Here is a 17699-nt window from a genome sequence, read left to right as displayed (position 1 = left end):
TGGACCTCAAACCCATGATAAAGGAAGAGGGATCTTAAATTCCATAATAGGCAGGTGATCCCAGAATCTGGGCTTGTAGCTAGAGAAGGAGAGAATTCCTGTGCTTTGCCTTGGGATCAGACCTAGAGAAAAAAGAGGATTTCCTGTGGCTGTATGCTCTCAGGGGAAAAAAAAGGGCATTCTACAAAATTACTGCGCATCACCCTACTTGAAGAGCAATGCTAGGGAGTTTTAGGACTATGAAGATCTGATGAAAAGGGGACTGATTGGTCAGCAGTCCACAAAATATGTTTTTTTGGGCAGCTAGTTGGTAAGGTGGATAGATAGAGTGTAGGGCCTAGAATAAGGATAACTCATCTTCCTGAGTTCGAAACTGGCCTCAGACACTTACTAGCTGTGTGACCTTAGGCAAGTCACTTAACCCTGTTTGCCTCAGTTTCCTTATCTGTAAAATGAGCTGAAGAAGGAGAATAGCAAATCACTCCAGTATCTTTGACAAGAAAACCCCAAATCAGGTCACAAAGAGTCATCCATGACTGGAAAACGCCTGAACAACAACAACAAAAACTATGTTTACCTTCTAGGAGAGGGTTAAATACCAGATGGCACTATAAGCCTTGGGGAGGGCAGGTCTCTGTGGGGGACAGGGATTTCTCTGCAATGTCAGGGTGTTACCCTGTTGGAAAGCTAAGTGAAGTTCTCTTCTAGGATCTGATGAACTATCTGAAAGCTTTATATGTCTCTGTAGCTTTCCTCTAAGTCCTTTGCATCTTGAACATTTTCTGGTGGGGTAAAATAAAGGCTGTCCTGTACTCACTATGCATTTAGTATCTTGATCACTTCATGTAGCTAGAGAGCCCATTTACCCACATTTGAGAAAACCCTGGATATGAGCTTTATACCCTGAATATATTAGGATATATTCCTAGGGTAACTCCAGGGGAGGGCAACAGCCAAAAAGAGAAAATTACCCTCTTGGGGTCAAGTCATCTAGGATGAAATCTACATAGAACTAAGGCATATTAGTCTAAGGTCCTTAGGGGGGGTCTGCACCACAGTTTACACTAGAGTGGACCAGAGATGATGATTGGGGGTTAGAGGTAGTCACAGTTTTTTGGAGGGCAAATAATATGGGGACATCTATTTTGATACAAGTGAAACCTAGATAAAGACTTTACTGAAATACAATTGGATCCAGTATATATGCGAATCTTCCAGTATACTCCGTAGAAGATGCAGTGTGATAGTAAGCGGTGAAATGAATGCTGGACCTGGGAATGAGGTGAGAGCTGGGTGTGAATATCCCCTCCAACACTAGCTAGCTGTGTGACCCTGGTCCAGTCACTTACTTACACCGAACCTCTTTTCTCATCCTTAACTGGAATTATATGCCTGTGATTTCTACCTTACAGGATCGTTGCGAAGATTAAATGAGATAAAAGAGAATTTGTTTTAAATGTCAGGGTTCCTTGTAGTTATTCCAGGCTCCTGTATTTAATAAATGTGTTGGGGTGTCCTGCTGTGCGGCAACTCTAAAAATGTGGCCATGGGGAGGTATAAGGCAAACGGACTTCGGTTCCTGGAAGACAGGGAGGTCAGGATCCAGCGCGGACCGACTAAGACCAAGAGGCAAAGCAGGGACCCGTTTGTCTGTGTGGAATACCTGGCCACTCGAGACTCGGAAGCTATTCCAGGCCTGGGAGTCCGTAAGGAACGCAACCTCATCCACGGTCTTTCGCTCAGAACGGTACCGCGCTCCCTTCGGGAGCGGAGAGCAAAGACACCGTTAACGTCTACCCAACGAAGCTTAAGAAACAGGACAAGGTGCTCAAGGCGCGAGCCCCGGCCCCCAGCATGTTCGCTGTTCGCATGACGTCACAGAAGACAAGCGCGGCTGGCAGCCAATCGTTCGCTTCCGATCCTCCCGCCCCTCGGGCTTTGCGGACTTTGAGGACTCTTCGGTCCTCGCCATCTCCTGATTGGTCGTGAAGCTCTCCAGTCTAGCCCAAGGGAGGAGTCCATGTCGCTTCAGGGCGGAAACGTTGCAGAACAACCCAAAGCAGAAGTGACGCAAGGAGTGGGAGGGGGTTGTTCTCCCAGCCTTCTCTGGGGAACGCTAACGGGTTTTGGTGGCTGCGCCGCGGGCCCGTGGACCATAGCTCTTCTTCCCCTTTGCCAATTACCGGATGATGCTGAGTCGGGGCAAGGGGAGGTTCGGGGGACACTCGAGGGAGGGGGTGACCGTGGGGGCCCCAGGAGGAGTAGAACCCGAACCCTTTGCCTCCAAGCCCGAGCCCGAACCCGGCCTGGACCTGAGTTTGAGCCCTGGCCCGAGCAGCCCCGAGCCGCCCTGCTCCATCCTCCGGCAGGGGGGAGCCAGGTCCGGGGGGCGGAGAGGACGGCAAAGACCGCGGCAGGTGAGGAGGCTTTGCCTCTCTCGTTCTCTCCTTCCTGCCTCACCTGGTCTCCCCGCTTCTGTTCCAGGCATCCCCACTTGTCCTTTGCTCTACTTCCTGCCTTTCTTGTCTCCCTGGCTAGGAGTACACACTCTGATCTGTTTCTAACACTGCCCTCCTCCCTCCCCCCGTCCTCCTCTCCACCTGGTTCTCTAGCCCATCACATCACCAGTTCATCTCTCTCCAGGTTCGCTTCCACCTGGCTTCCCCGTGTCAGTCTCCCGCTTCGAGCGTGTCCCCACCACGGGGGAAGCTACCCACAGACGAACCTTTGGAGAAGTGTGAAGCGTTACCACACCTCGTAGCCCCAGGGCTTCAAAGTACCCTGGCCCTGGGGCAGCAACTAGAGTCCCTTAGGGAGGTCACAGCCTTGGGGCAGTTTGATGCCCTGAAGGCTGCAGAGGAGCAGTTGAAAAGTTCATTCCTAAGTCGCTGTGAGATGGAGGAAAACGTATCGGAGGGTAAGGAAGTGTGACTGGTGGTAACCGGGAGGTTTCCCACAAAGGATAGACGTGGTAGGGCCAGGGGTTGTTTTGACTCCCACCCCAGCAGGCCCACTACCTCTTCCCATCAGGGTTGAACATGCCTAGATCCCAGCGGCTCTACCGGGACCTGGTGAGCCTGCAGGTGCCAAAGGAGCAAGTGTTGAATGCTGCGTTGATGGAAAGACTGGCCTTACTTCCACCACAGCCTCAGGTCCCAATCCACAAGATAAAGGTTTGTGTTTGAAGTGGAGGGGGCAAGGGAAAGGGGATACACTTCATCTTCAGGTCTCAGACCCAATCCCCATGGACCTCTGGCTTTCTTTTGGTGGTTGTAAAACTTACCTTTCCTTGCTATTGTTCCTGACTTGCATTCCAACCCCAAACAGGAGGTTCCTGCAGCAGGTCCAGAACTAAGCGTCTTATGTGATCCCCAATCACTGGCCCGTGAGTCTCCACACTTAATACTTGAAGGGTTCCCTCTCTTGAAGCTAAAGCCACAGACCCGTCCTGCAGAGGATACCTTCCTCATGCATCAGAGTCTCAGACGGTGGGATACATAGCATTACAGAATTGTCTTCACTTTTATTTTTGTTTTGGTGGGAGGGTGGGTGCACATGTGGGTATTATCCTTTACATTGGGTTTTGTAGAAATAAAGTTTTTTGATAAGTAAACTTTTTTTCTGAGGATTTGGGAAAGGTTGGTAATCAGTAAGGCTTGGCCTAGTAAAAGCCTAAGAACAGCTCTTGGAAATTTTCTCTTATTGAGTGCTACTGTGCTACTCCCATAGGGTTTGAACCTTCCAGGGGAAGGGGTGAGAAAAGCAACATTAAGATGGGAAATGATGTGATAATAGCTTCCCCCTTACCCAAAAAGGATCCCAATAATCTCCCTTTTATATGAAATAGGAATGGGGAGAGATAAAGGTTGATTTCCTCTCCAGTTAATGGATTTAAAGTAGTTTTATATGTTTTGTTCTCTTCTTGTGCATAGCCACATTTGAGGCTATGGGATCTCCTCCAGCAGAGGACAACCTAATGTTACTTTCCCTTGTAGAGTTTTGGGACATGTGACTATTTGCAGAAAAAGTAGAGTTCTCCACACCTCCCTAGTCAATAAAAGCCCTACTCTTTTACAGGGGTTTCAGCCTCTTCAGTTTCTTCAATGCGCCATTCTTTCAACACACCTCTAATACACCAGACTGGAACATTTGCAGAGGGGTCAGGGTTCTGTTCCCTACATTGACTTCTCAGCCCATTATCTAAGCAAATGATTTAAATTTAGGGGTCACTGCCTTCAATATCAGGTTTATTGTGCTGCTTTCACCCCAAACCCTCTTTTCCCCCCATCACACAAGGACCATCTAGAGGGGACTTCTGCAGCATCTGGTGATACCCAATCCTTAATTGGTCCACTGAAACGTGGCCAGGGTGCCCACCAGGGGCTAGGAATCCAAGGGGTGGGTGGGAAAGAGACAAAAATGGAAGGCCCAGAGCAATTGAGATTTGGACACCCAGCTCCCCTTACTAAAAGCAAGGGTTCACAATCCATCCATATCACCCAGCCTACTAGGCTGTGGGGAGAAAGCGGTGACAACCTTTAGTCCAACTGTGCCCGATGTTTAGGTGCCGGAGGTTGGTAGGCTCCTTCTTAAAGATACTGGCAGGAAAACAAATTAGGTATCAGGAAAAGGAGCAAGCTGTGAGTGGAACTTCTCTCCACCACGCCCCACAGGTCCTTAGTAACACAGAGCAGCCTCTGATCATTGTCCTTGAAGGGCTCCTCACTGGCTAGGGGAATTAGCCTTGTGGAACAGGTATACAGGACGCTGGAAGCCTGTAGGGAAAAGGTATGGATAAGGAGAAGTAACACTATAAAGGAGAAAATACAGGAATACACAACTCTGGTCAATTGTCCATAGTCAAGAAGTATGAATGGCAAGTAATGCAGAGATGCGTGTTGCAATTTAAGACCTCCCTCATAATTTCTACTCTTCCTCAGCCAAGCTGGGAGGTGTTATTATTCCCTTGAAGTCTTCTACCCACTCTCTATCCCCCACCCCCCATCCGCCACCCACAAAATACAGACCAAGATGGGCTAGCATGGATCTCACCTTTGGAAGAGTTGTGGGGTGTGGCCACAAGCTCATAGCTGGAGAAGCCAACCTCAGGAGATGTCAGGTAGGAACTGAACTGCTCAGGTTTCAGCTGAATTCGATAATAATTCTTGTAGATAGTTTCCTAGTAACAGGCACAGGTATTAATCTTTCTTTGTATCCCCAGCACTTTGCGCAGTGCCTAGCATATTTAGTTCTTAAATACTTGTTGACTTACTCACTCCCATTCTTCCTCCCTCAGCCAAGACTTTTAGCCAGGGCCCCATTTAACCAATACATCTCCCCCTTCCCCCTCTACTTCATGGGAATGATCCCTTTCACATTCCCCTAGGGTCCAACTTACTGTGAGTGTCTTCCTCTTGCCATAGGATGACCAAGGCTGGGGCTCTAAAACCAGAATGCCCCCAGGTCGTAGGTGGCGGTAGATTCTTCGAAACATTCGCTTCAATCCTTCATCACCCCAGTTCAGATGCACCCATTTAGTGAGGCTGAGACAGAGCACCACATCATACTCAGGAGCTTGGGCTTCTACCAGTTCATCTCGATCTAACACATAATTACCCTGAGAAGGCAAGTTTTTTTAAAATAAAGGTCATTACAGGGAAACCAGTATTCTCCACTCCTTTATTCCACTATGGAGGCCCAAAAAAATGAAGGCAGGTCTAATCTGTAGTTTTGTCTTTCATACATTTCCCAAACAAGCTTATTGAGGGTACTGAAGTTCCCTAGTTGAATGTCACTGCTCTAGCACCTCTGCCTCACTCTGGCAGAACAGAGAAAACACAAGGAAAGAGTATAGACAGTAGAAAGAAGGCTGTACCACAGACAAACCATCAAAATTGATTAGTTATCTGAGGTATGGGCAAGGTCATCATAGGGAGAAAGCCTGAGTGTTCAACCTTGACCCAATTCCAGCACTATCTCCCTCCCACACCAGTTTTCCCTGGGGCAAAGATGCATTTACTCAAGAGGTCTTGGGCAGCCCCTCTAGTCTTTCCCCATTCTCTGTCATCCTCCCCACTCCCCCTCTCTACTCCCTGCCCCCAGTCTTATGAGAGTTTCAAGTGAGTTTTCTTCAGTGTTAAATTTTAACACAACTCAGGAGAATATAAACTTTGTGAGTGCAAGAACTGTTCAATTTATTTTTATGTCTCTGGTGCCTGGCAGAAACTATGCACTTGAAATGTGGAGGTTAATTGAAAAATTTTAAAAATCCCACTGCCCCCAAAGCCTAACACTATCCATAGCTCTGACTCCCCACCAAACTTTTCAATCCCCTTTACCTTACTCTACAGAAATATCTTGAACCGGAAGCCTCAGATCCTACACTTATTACCTATGTGACCATGTGCAAGGCACTTAACTATTCTGGGCACTTGATTTCATCTGTAAAATGAAGGGGTGGACTAATCCAAGGGGACCTTTGGACCTCACAAGTTCCTTCTGGGGCTAAATCTGTAAGTCCCTAAAATCTTTCCCTACACTTTTTTGTTGTGGTTGTTGGTTCTACTCCCGGGTAATCCACTAGAGTTTTCTGACCAATAACACTCAAACCAATACATTAGAGGAGAAAAGTTGACTGCAGGGTTCTAGCTTTCTCATAAAGATAAGGGTTGTTGAGATAGAAGTCTACAGTGGAAAAGGGCAATGAATCCTCTGGTCTATCTAATCTGAAAAATACAGGAGAGGCACCAGGCCAGATACCTGTCACCTGAGTATGGTTCCTGGGATAGCTCTAAGGTCAGGTTTTTGCCAGTTTAAAATACTCATTGGAACAATCCTAGTCTGCTGAGCAGACTCAGTTTAAGGGTATAACAGGGAAGAGGAATCCCATACGCATTGCTTTTATAAGCAAGCACCTTGAATTCATGGGGAAGGTGGCATATAATCATTAAGGTGGGAAGTCAAGGCCCTATCAGCACAGGCCTTAGCCCATTTTCAAATGTGAGTTCCCAAGTTGCAGTTCAGGACATAGAGAATAAGAATAGTTTGCTCCTAGCCATAACTGCCTCTCCTCCCTCTCTGGTGATGGCACAGTAAACAATTTTGCAAAAATATTTCTTATTCCAATAGCTACTAGATCTCCTTACCGTGATGAAGACAACATTGTTGGGAAATATGGAGGCATCAGCCCCATCCAGAGGCACTTGGGGTGCAGCAATGGGGCCCCGACTGGCAGTCAGGGAGGCTGGGAAGCAGCTCTTCTTTCGGGTGGTAGCAGTCCCCTTACCACCCTCTGGTCCTTGGACTCCTTCAGGTGGCTGGGGTGTGAGACGAAGTTCCTCAGATAGATAATGTCGGATGTTCTGTCGAGCAGAGTGTATGAGCCGAGCATCGATGTCTACACCCACTACTCGAGCTGGGCCCCACTTGCAAGCAATGCTTAGCGTCAGGTGGCCTACATTGCAGCCTAGGTCCAGTACATCACGGCCCTGGAACCATTCAGGCCTCATCACCCGAAGCCTCCCATCCTCACAATTAGGGTTTCGGTAGCCATAATACTTGCAATAGTTCCCGTACTGGAACTTACTTTGCTGCTTCTTGAAACCAGCTGCAGGCAGAGGGTGGTCATGATGGCGGCCTCCCCCTCTTGCCCGGATTTTCTCCTTGGGGCCTTGCCCACCAGCCCTGGCACCCGACTCAGACTTGCTGGAAGTCCTACGACGTTTCCGGTGGTGGCGGGAGGAAGAAGACAAGGGAGCAGGTGTAGTTGAGGCAGCTGAAGGGGCTGCACGAGTGCCTGGGGGTTCCTGTGGGGCAGGCAGAAGGGGGGACACTACTTCATCCCTACAGTTGATGGCAGTATTCAGTTCATAAGGCTGGGGGCCATCCCGGCCTTGGGACCTCTGTCGTTGTTGCAGCTGCTGGGGGGTGGCTTCTCCATGCAGCGAGGGAGTCGTGGAAGCTGGGGGAAGTGCCGAGGAGGTGGGATCACTCCCCCCAGGTCCGCCTGCCTGTTGCTGGTGGTGCTGTCCACGATGTCGATGTCGCTTCCTACCAGTCTTGAGTGGTGAGGCACGAACCACTTGGGCCTCATCAGTGCAAGCATTGAGGCTGAGTGGGTCAGTGATGTCCTTGGGAATGAGGATTTCCACAGGGTCCCTCCCCTTAGCTGGCAGTGGGGAGGACTTAGGAGTCTCAGCATTGAGTGCTCGACTTACCTCCTCATCCAAGAGGCTATTCAGATTCAAAGGATCGAAGATATTGCCCCCCAAGAGAAAATTGGAGGGCAACACTGGGTCGCAGTCCGAGTTAACTCGCCTACGCCTCTTGAAGGCTGGATGCTTGAAGCCACCCACATTACAGCTATTCCTCCTCTTGTTCCCACCGGCCCCTGGAGGCCTATGGGGCTGAAAGCCATTTCGCTGTCTGGGGGGTGCTGGGGTCCCTAGTTCAGCCCCGCCCCATCCCCTTCGCTCCTCCTCCATGTCAGGGGGAGGGGCCTCTCCATGAGCTTCGGACTGGCGGGCCTCCCCCTGCGCCATCGGGTTGCCACTTCGCTGCGGATTCTGGCCAGCCCTACCGGGGGACGGGGCCAGAAAGCCCTCCCTGCCTGGCACTGTGGGCGTGTGTGGGCTTGGTCCCTGAGCTGTCCCGCCACAAAGCTCCCCGGAGGAGGCCTCTCGGTGTGGCTGCACCAGAGTGCCACCCCCACCACTGGAATCAGCTTTGAGGGGTGGCGGCGGCGGGGCCGGCACGAGGAACGGCTCCTTCTCAGCTGCCATCTCGATCATCTCTTCCCCCCTCCCCCGATTAGGCTAACGAGGGAGATCAGGGGGCCTACACCCCCTCCCTTTTCCCTTCTTCCTCCCCGCCCCTTCTCCCAGTGCGCGCGTAACCTCGCTCTTCCCTTATTCTCTCGCGTCTCCACTAACCCGCGCGAGACCAAAACAAGCTGCCCGCGAGACCCGAACTGAGTAAGAAAACAACAGAGCCTGCGCTTTTTCCTCCACCCCTCCTACCGCGCGCGACCGGATACAGTGCGCGTGCGCACTCTGTTGTGCCCGCACCAGGGACAGAACAAACTTAACGGCTACAGGCTTTTAAAAAAGGGAACCGCCGCTTCCAAGTGACAACCCGTTTTCTTCGCAACGATCTACCTCCCACTCGTATCCTTCGCGCACGCCCACCAACCGTCGGCGTAGAGCCGATGGAAAGAGCTTCCTCACACACCGTCCCCGGCTCCTGGGACTGAACGTCTGCGGCCTCCGCCTGGCTCCTAGCCCTGCTGCCTCTCCACCCCGCCTCTTTCCTCCTCGAAAGGGCCACGCCTGCGCACTCGACCTATCAGTCTCGCGCTTCTTGGCGCTGCACGTGCTGGGAGCTACCACTCAGCCACGGCTCGGGACTGCAAAGCCAGTTTCTTATCCCATTATACAGGCTTTCCTGTTCAGCCAAGATGGGGACGCCTCGGCAAATCTTTAATTATGAATTACTTCACACCCACACACGGACCCCAAGCCCAACTAGGGGTGCGGGAAAGGGAAAGTGGAAATAAGAGAGATGGATGGTGGAGGGGTTTGGAGTACACAGGCCTACATCCTCTCTGAAAGACCTGTTGTCACTAGAATAAAATTGATGCCAAGAAGTCACCTTAACTCTCACTCTCCTGGCAAAGAAGAGCGGCTAAGTTAAAATAAAGAAAACTGAGCTCTGGTGAAATAGCCAAAAGATTGCCTTAGACTTTCCCTAAAATGGAACGATTGGGTTTCTTCACTCTTAACTCGTTTCCCTGCCTCCTAGCCAAATTAAAAAGGCCGGAAGGGGTGGGAGGTATCACGTCACTCCCTATTCTTTCCCGCCCATCGTCACCACTCCGACCGCACCTGCGCACAGTCTCCTTTCTCCCTCCCCCTCCCAATTTGCCCGGATCCAATCAAAAGTAACCATCACCACTTGGCAGATTCTTTGTAGTGAAGGAACGTGGCCTCAACGCCTCTTCACATTGGAAAATGAGGTGTTTGGACCGCCCTCTATTAACGCAACCTCCCGTCGACTGGCCAATACGAGTTCGGAGGGGCGGATTTAGGATGGGGTCCTTTGGCGGGGAAGAGGGAGGGGAACCGTAGAGGGGCGAGGAGCCAGTGATTCGTTAAAAAATAAAGCTGAAATGCAGCAGAATTAGAATCAGGATTTGGGAAGGAAAAAAAAACCATTATCCATCCCTGGGCAGAGAGACAAGCCTTAATGTCAAAAGAACCATCTCAATTATAATCAGGCGCTGCTCTTAATAACTAAAAGCTGTGACTACGACAGAACGGGGTACGCTGGGAATTGTAGTTTTTGTGAAGGACTTAGCACGCTCACGCCGAGGCACTTCCGCCTCTTTAACGCTTCGCTTTTGCCATCTAGTCTCCACGCGTGCTCAGTGAGAGAGAAGCGAGACCGCTCTGGAGAGCTGTGCTGGCGCCCGGGCGGCGGGGGCTCTTTGGTGGGCAAGGCAGACGGAGGTGGGGGACCGCGGCCTCGCCGGTTGTTGTCACCTGTTGTCCCTCCCTTCCTCCTGGGTCCCCAGTCCCAGCCTTAGCTCCCCTATTCCCCAGGTTCCTGACGCCTCGTGCAAACTCCGACCTCCCTCTCCCTCCCACCCCCACCCCCACCCCCACCCCCGGGCGCCAGCAGCTGAAGTCCCTGCTGTTGCGGGGCCTTAGAGCGCCTCCAGTGACCACCCGGGCGTTGGAGGTGGGCCTTAGGACCTCAGCCCCGCCCCTGCATCCCAAAGCTAAGCACTTCCCTGGAAAGGGTGATTCATCCTGAGAAAGTCCTGTCAGGATCTGATCCCTGGTGGGGAAGGAGTCTGGCCAACTCTAGATGGGAGGTGGGGAGACAGCTTTTTCATCCCTCAGATCTTGATCGTGGAAATGGGCATTTTTATTAGATTTTTCAATCTTAAACCTCTGGGAGAACCTGGATTGGGAGCCACTACAGAGGATGGGGGTGACGGAAAATGAATCTGGGATCTCAGAAGGAGATCAGTATCATAATAGCTAGCTTTGCATGTATGTATTGTAAAACACTTTACATATGGTATCTCTTTTGCTGCTCACAACAAATCCGTGAGGTAGATAGATGCTTTTACTGGATTTGAACTCAGATCTTCCTGACTCCGTCAAACACTTTATCCGCAGTAGCTATCTGCTGTTAGTAGCATAATGATAATAATAGTGTATTTATAGAGGACTTTGCAAATATCTTATCCTTAGAACAACACTTGGAGATAGTGAGATATGTATATGCGAAATCTATACATGTATATACTCGTGTATGCGTATGTGTACACATACACATACATAAATGTATGTGTACACATACACATACATAAATGTATGTGTATGTGTATACAAGTCATTAAAGCTTAAAACTAAGATTTTGGGGATTATACATGCATGTATAATATCTACAAACACGTATGTACACATTTATGTAAATACGTATATATTACGGGGGTGGGAGTATCAGTTGCTTATTTGAAAGCTGCTGTGACACTAGGGAAAGGAGAGTGTCAACAGGCTCACAGGAATAGTGGTGGGAAAACAGTATAAAGCTAAATTGGGGTTCTATGGACATTTGAAGCAATGTTTGGAGAGATGTTATTGGATTTCCAAGGCAGAGTTAGTTAACATTAGGGAAAGACCTTGTGAGCACTTAGCATCATAGTCCATTGACAACAAGCATTTATTGAGTGCTTTTTGCTAGGCACTGTGCTAAGCTCTGGGGATGCAAAAAAAAAAAAAGCAAAAACAACTTCTGAACTCAAGGAGCTCACGTTCTAATTGGGGAGTCAACATGCAAATAACGATGTTTATACAAGATACATATATACAATGTAAATGAACAAAATTAGACATTTGAGATACTGTTAATGTAGGAATTTGTTTTGCAGATTTGTGGGGGTATGTTATAAGAGTTTTGTTTCTTCCTTTCTATTCGTTGGTGTGTAGGAATAGTGTTAGTTTGCCAAAAAGAAAAGCGTGTCATTGAAGCAGAAAAGAATAGAAGGAAAGCCAGAAGGAGGAAACACTGACAAGTAGTACATAGATAGATATAATTTTATATATATATAATATATATATATATATAATTTATAGATATAATTATATATATATATAATTTATAGATATAATTTTTATATATATATATATATATATATATATATATATATATATATATAAAAGAACAATGTGTTTGTAATTGAGATTTACAATTTCATGTACAATTCTCCCTGTTCTGTATTTGGTCATAGGATCATAAGATTTAGAGCTGGAAGTCATTGAATACAAGTCCCTAATTTTACAGTTGAGAACACTAAAATCCAGAGAAATTAAGTGATTTGCCCAGGGTCACACAGCTGATAAGTGTTATGTGTCTGAGGTTGGATTTGAACTCAGGTCCTCCTGAATCCAGGGCTCTATCCACTGCGCCACCTACCTGCCCCCTAAAGTAGGTTTTTCCAATCCAAGTGCAATACTCTAAACTGGAAATATTCATTTTATTTGGTGTTTGTTAAATTCAGTATTTTAAAAATAAAATTAAATAAAGATTTTTTTAAAAAAAGATTTAAATTAAATAAAAATAAATTTTAAAAATTGAAGAGTGGTCATGTTTTGGGGCTTCCTTGGGCAGTCTGGACCAAGAAGTCCTAATACATTCCCAGTAGATACATTTATTAGAATCTGTTACCAGTTTTCTGTCCTATATCCCTTGTTTCCTTGCTGTCTTGAATCTGTTGCCTCTCCAGGTTTTAAATGAGTAGGTGGTAGTTTCTTTGAAAGCCTAAGTAGCCACTTATGATATGTGTCCAAAGGTAAATGGAAGGGAGAGGGAGAGAAAATGAAACCTGAAATTCCATTTTGTGATATAGAATATCCATGACCTCAAAATTCTAGAACCCCACCATGTTTAACTTGTAAACAGATCCAGTCCACTGAAGGGAGCACAACTCAAAACTTTTCCTGTTAGATAAAATCTGCCGAAGCTTATACTTTGCTGATATAACCTTCATCAACTCAGGTCAACTCCACATTTTGATGAAGCATCAGAATAGGACTTCTGCACCATCCTGTCCAGTCTTATCTAAATTTTGTTTCTCTTCCCAGAATTTTGATTACCTTTTCCTATAGAAAGCAGAAAAAAGTCAGAATGATCATGTACAAATTCACAGCCTATCTGGATCTCAGCTCTGCCTTTACTTAATGTTTGGGCAATAATGGAATCTGATAACTTTTTGTTTACCGTTGTTAAAAAGGGACCCTGGATTCTTTTTTTTTTAATTTTATTTGTTAGTTAACAAGCGTTTATTAAGTATATGTTGTGTATTGAATCACTGGGTACACAAAGAAAGGCAAAAAGACAATCCTTGTTCTCAAGGAACTCACAATATAATGGAAACAACATGCAAACAACGTATAAACAAGATAAATTGGAAATAATCAACTGAGGGAAGAGACGTTAAAGATAATTGGGAAAATCTTGTAGGAAGTGGGATTTTAGCCTGAAAGACCTGAAGGAAAGCCAAAGAAACTAAGAGGCAGAGATAAGGCAGGAGAGTTCTAGGATTGGGGGACAACCACAAAAATGCATGCGTTCGGGAGCAGATCCTATGTGAAAGCTGATCTCTTGCCTGAAGAAAAGTGAAGGAGTCCTTGAAACTGGATCATGGGGTTACGTGGGGGTGAGTAAGGTATAGAGAGACTGGGAAGGTGGGCAGTTTGAAAGCCAAACAAGATTTTACATTTGATCTTGGAGGCAATAGGGAGCCATTGGAATTTATTGAGTAGAAGGATGAAATGGTCAGACATACACTTCAGGAATATCAGTTTGATAACTGAGTAGTAGGAGAGCATTGAATCAGTCCTTAACCAAAAGGCGATTGAAATAACTATGCCATGAGGTAATGAGGGCCCGTACCAGGGTAGTGGCAATATCAGAGGAGAGAAGGAGACACATAAGAGATATATGAAAGTAAAATCAACAGGATTTGATGGTGAGAAAGTGAGGATTTGAGCTTGATACCTAGTTTTGAGCCTGAGTGAGTGATTGAAAGAATGGTGGTACCCTCCAGTGTAATAGGTGAGTTAGGAAAAGGGGAGGGTTTTGGGAAGAAGATAAATGAGTTCAGTTATGGTGCATTGAGTTTAAGATAGCTGTGAGATACCATTTTGAAGTGACCAGTAGTTGGAGATTTAAACCTGGAGGTCAATAGAGAAGTTAGGGCTGAAGAAGTAGATTTGAGACTCAGCAGCATAGAAATGATAATTAAATCTATGGGAGCTAATGAGATCAAGCAAAATAGTTTAGAGGAAGAAGAGAAGAGGGCCCTGGGAGACACTCGCTATTTTGTTGTTGTTTTTTGGCTAGGCAATGGGATTAAGTCACATAGCTAGTTAAGTGTTATGTGTCGGAGGCAGGATTTGAACTCAGGTCCTCCTGAATCCAGAGCTGGTACTTTATCCACTGTATCATCTAGCTGTCCCAAGACACCCACTGTTAACTGGCGCAAACTGGACAAAGATATAGCAAAAGTGACTGAGAAGGATTGGTCAGATAGGTAGGCAGTGACCCTAGAGGAAGCAGTGTCACAAAACCTAGAGAGAAGAGTGTATCAACAAGATGATGATTGACAGTGTCAGAAGCTGCAAAGAGGTCAAGAAGGATGAGAATGGAGAAGAAGCCATTAGATTTGGCAATGAAGAGATCATTGGTAACTTTGGAGCCAGCAGTTTCTGTTGAATGATGAGGCTGGAAGCTAAACTACATAAAGTTAAGAGAGTGAGTGGAAAGAAGTGGAGGCCCCCTCTCTCCTCTGACACTGCAGTCATCCTGGTACCTCACATCTGATCACTGCAGTAGCCTGCTGAGTGGTTTCCCTGTCTCACCTCTCTCCAATTCCAATTCATTCTCCACTCAGCTGTCAAATTGATGCTACTAAAAATGAAGTTCTAATCACATCACCCTCCTATTCAGTAAACTCCAGTGGCTTCGTATCACCCTCAGCATCAAACACAAAATGCTGTGACTTTCAAAACCTACCTTTCCATTTGTCTTTACCTTACTCCCCTCCACTTTGTGATCCATTGACACTGGCCTCTTTGCTGTTCCTCATACATGATATCCCAAGATTTTCACTGACTATGCCCCATGGCTGGAATGCCCTCTTGCCTCATCCACACCTCTAGTTTCCCGAGTTTCTTTCAAGTCTCAGCTAAATTCTCACCTTCTACAAGAAGTGTTTTCCAGACCTGCTTAATCTAAATGCCTTCCCTTTGAAATTATCTCTAATTTAACCTGTAACAAGTTTTATAGTTTTAGATTCATATAGTCTTTGGATAATTATTAGAAGACTACATATATATGTGTGTGTGTGTGTGTGTGTGTGTGTGTATATATATACACATATATATATACACACACACACATATATATACACATATATACACATACATACATATATGATAATTTTTTGCATATATTATTTTCCATTTATTTTTCTTCTCTTACTGCTATAGCTAGCACTTCTAGGACTGTACTAAATAGTCGTGGTCATAATAGGCATCCTTACATTAGACTTGATCTTATTGAAAAGGAGCTCCATTATATATGTCTGCTTTTGGTTTCGTTGTTGTTCAGTCACGTCCCACTCTTCATGACCCTATGGACCGTGCACACCAATACAGTTCGTAGGATTTTCTTGGCAAAGATACTGGAGTGGTTTATTGTTTCTTTCTCCAGTGGATAAAGGCAAGCAGAGGTTAAATGACTTGCCCAGGGTCATACAGTTAGTAAGTGTCTGAGGTCACATTTGAATTCAGGTCTTTCTGACTCTAAGCCCAGTGCTTTATTCACTGAGCCATCTAGCTCTCTCATTTCAATACCATAGCAAACTACAAAAATATAATGGATTTCATATGGTGGAACAAAAGGTCAAGAACTTCAAGAGTAATAATGAAAAGATTGGGAAGGGAGACTATTAGTATCAGATTCCAGACTGCATTACATCTGTTTTGTCTAAGTTATCAGTTTTGTTAGCATATAATTGGGCTAAATATATGATAATTTCTTTTATTTCCTCTTCAGCTAATATAAATTCTCCTTTTCCATTTTTGATATGAACAATTTGGTTTTCCTGTCTTTAAAAAAAATCAGGTTAGCTGTTATCTATTCTATTATTTTTTTAAAAGCTTCCCTTTTCTTTATCAATTCAGTGGTCTTTTTGCTTTCACTTTTAAAAAAATCTCTTTAATTTTTATAATTTCTACTTTGTTATTTAGTTGGGATTATTTGATTTCTTGTTTTTCAAATTTTAAAAATTCAGTGCCCAATTTATTGACTTTTCTTATGATGAAAGTGTTTATAGAGGTTTTATTACATTTTAATTAATAAATAATGTGTATAATTTTTCTATTTTTCTACATTTTTAGTGAGATCTTTATTCCCCAAAACATGGTCAATTTTTGTGTTTTGTCACACAACTAAGAAATATGTAGATTACTTCTTATTCCCATTAAGTAACCACCTGAAATCTTTCATCTCTAGTTTTTCTAAACTTCTATTCAAGCCCTTAACTTCTTTTTTATTTATCTTTTGATTAGATTTGTCCAGCTATGAAAGGATATACTAAGATTAAGGTCCCCCACTATTATAGTTTTATTATCCTTCAAGGATTTAGAAGCCCTGCTTAGATAGATAGATATTATATACGTGTGTACACACATATGTGTATATAGAGTGAAAGGGAGAAAAAGTGATAGGAGAAAGAAAGAGGTTAAAATGGCAGAAGTTCTGTGGATGATTTTTTTCTATTTTAATGGTTTTAGGCAAAGAAAAAATGGAGAGGAGGGATGGGAAAAAAGAAGGAATAAAATGAGAGAAATCACTAAGCATAACAGATACGTAAGATGAAGAGGGAGAGAGAGTTAATAATGATTTGTTATGATGTTTTTGAGTATATTATTTCCCTTCTTACCACTTTGAATCTTTTCTATATTTACTGCTTTTTATTTAATGTATCCCATGACGAGATCCATATGTGTATCTGCGCGTGTAGTTGTGTTTAATCTTCCTTTGATTCAGATGAAAGTGAAGTTCATGAGATGCCTGCCTCTGCCCCAAGACATACCATTTCCTTCATGATTATGTGCTCTTCATCTTATTTACTTCTATTATACTAATGATTTCTTTTGCCTTATTCTTCCTTTCTTTCTAGTCCCTCCTTCCCATTTTTGTCTTCTCCTATAACCATTAAAACTGAGTAAAACCATCCACAGAAGTTCTGCTGTTTTAACCTTTCTCGATGACTCTTTAAGATTTTATGGTTCTGAGGAGACATTTCTTTCTTTTCCTCCATTAACATGTAAATAATTCATCCCCACATATTCCCTTTTAATTAATCAAACGTGTCTACCTTTCTGTTTTTCTTTGTCACTGCTTTTCTATTTCTAAATGTCTACTCAGTTCTGGCCATTTCATCAGGAATGCTTGGAAATCCTGAATTAAATTAAAGATCCATTTTTTTCCCTGTAGGATTCTTTAGTTTTGCCATATATGTTATTCTTGGTTGTATACTTTTATCTCTTGCCTTTTGAAATATCATATTCTAAGCTCATTTCTCCTTTTTTAGTGACAGATGCTCAGTCTTATGCAATACT

The 17699-nt window shown here is 45.1% G+C and overlaps 3 protein-coding genes across 12 annotated transcripts in view; 2 read left to right on the top strand and 1 right to left on the bottom strand.

The window, feature by feature from the left end:
- Positions 1-1980: 1980 nt before the first annotated feature.
- Positions 1981-4074, top strand: PPP1R35 (protein phosphatase 1 regulatory subunit 35). Its single transcript, XM_020979134.2, has 4 exons — positions 1981-2417; positions 2644-2917; positions 3031-3173; positions 3328-4074. Exons 1-4 carry the CDS (start codon positions 2187-2189, stop codon positions 3499-3501), a joined length of 822 nt encoding a protein of 273 aa, XP_020834793.1. The 5' UTR covers positions 1981-2186; the 3' UTR covers positions 3502-4074.
- Positions 4075-4230: 156 nt separating this feature from the next.
- MEPCE (methylphosphate capping enzyme) lies at positions 4231-9326 on the bottom strand. The gene is made up of 4 exons (XM_020979122.2): positions 7146-9326; positions 5399-5617; positions 5053-5179; positions 4231-4775 (listed from the first exon to the last, which is right to left on the bottom strand). Exons 1-4 carry the CDS (start codon positions 8787-8789, stop codon positions 4723-4725), a joined length of 2043 nt encoding a protein of 680 aa, XP_020834781.1. The 5' UTR covers positions 8790-9326; the 3' UTR covers positions 4231-4722.
- A 1030-nt stretch (positions 9327-10356) lies between these two features.
- Positions 10357-17699, top strand: part of ZCWPW1 (zinc finger CW-type and PWWP domain containing 1) — a 41807-nt gene continuing 34464 nt past the window's right edge. For 3 of the 10 annotated variants that reach the window (XM_078155557.1, XM_078155553.1, XM_078155558.1), the window contains exon 1: positions 10360-10505. The gene's annotated coding sequence lies outside the window, so the exon portion shown is untranslated. Of the gene's footprint in view, positions 10506-17699 lie in introns of all 10 variants that reach the window. The other 7 variants (XM_020979126.2, XM_020979128.2, XM_078155555.1 and 4 more) reach the window with 5 other exon arrangements.

Source organism: Phascolarctos cinereus, unplaced genomic scaffold (assembly GCF_003287225.1).
Source record: "Phascolarctos cinereus isolate Bilbo 61053 unplaced genomic scaffold, phaCin_HiC Scaffold_5;HRSCAF=322, whole genome shotgun sequence".
NCBI classification, from domain to species: Eukaryota; Metazoa; Chordata; class Mammalia; order Diprotodontia; family Phascolarctidae; genus Phascolarctos; species Phascolarctos cinereus.
This window is presented reverse-complemented; position numbering and strand designations above follow the sequence as displayed.

Excerpts from the sequence above, each read along its gene's own strand:
- PPP1R35 (XM_020979134.2), top strand. The coding sequence starts at position 2,187 with ATGATGCTGAGTCGGGGCAAGGGGAGGTTCGGGGGACACTCGAGGGAG. Across the intron at positions 2,418-2,643 it reads GACGGCAAAGACCGCGGCAG|GTTCGCTTCCACCTGGCTTC; the intron begins GTGAGGAGGCTT and ends ATCTCTCTCCAG. Across the intron at positions 2,918-3,030 it reads GGAGGAAAACGTATCGGAGG|GGTTGAACATGCCTAGATCC; the intron begins GTAAGGAAGTGT and ends TCTTCCCATCAG.
- MEPCE (XM_020979122.2), bottom strand. The coding sequence starts at position 8,789 with ATGATCGAGATGGCAGCTGAGAAGGAGCCGTTCCTCGTGCCGGCCCCG. Across the intron at positions 5,180-5,398 it reads GCAAGAGGAAGACACTCACA|GAAACTATCTACAAGAATTA; the intron begins GTAAGTTGGACC and ends GCCTGTTACTAG. Across the intron at positions 4,776-5,052 it reads ACCCCACAACTCTTCCAAAG|GCTTCCAGCGTCCTGTATAC; the intron begins GTGAGATCCATG and ends TTTTCCCTACAG.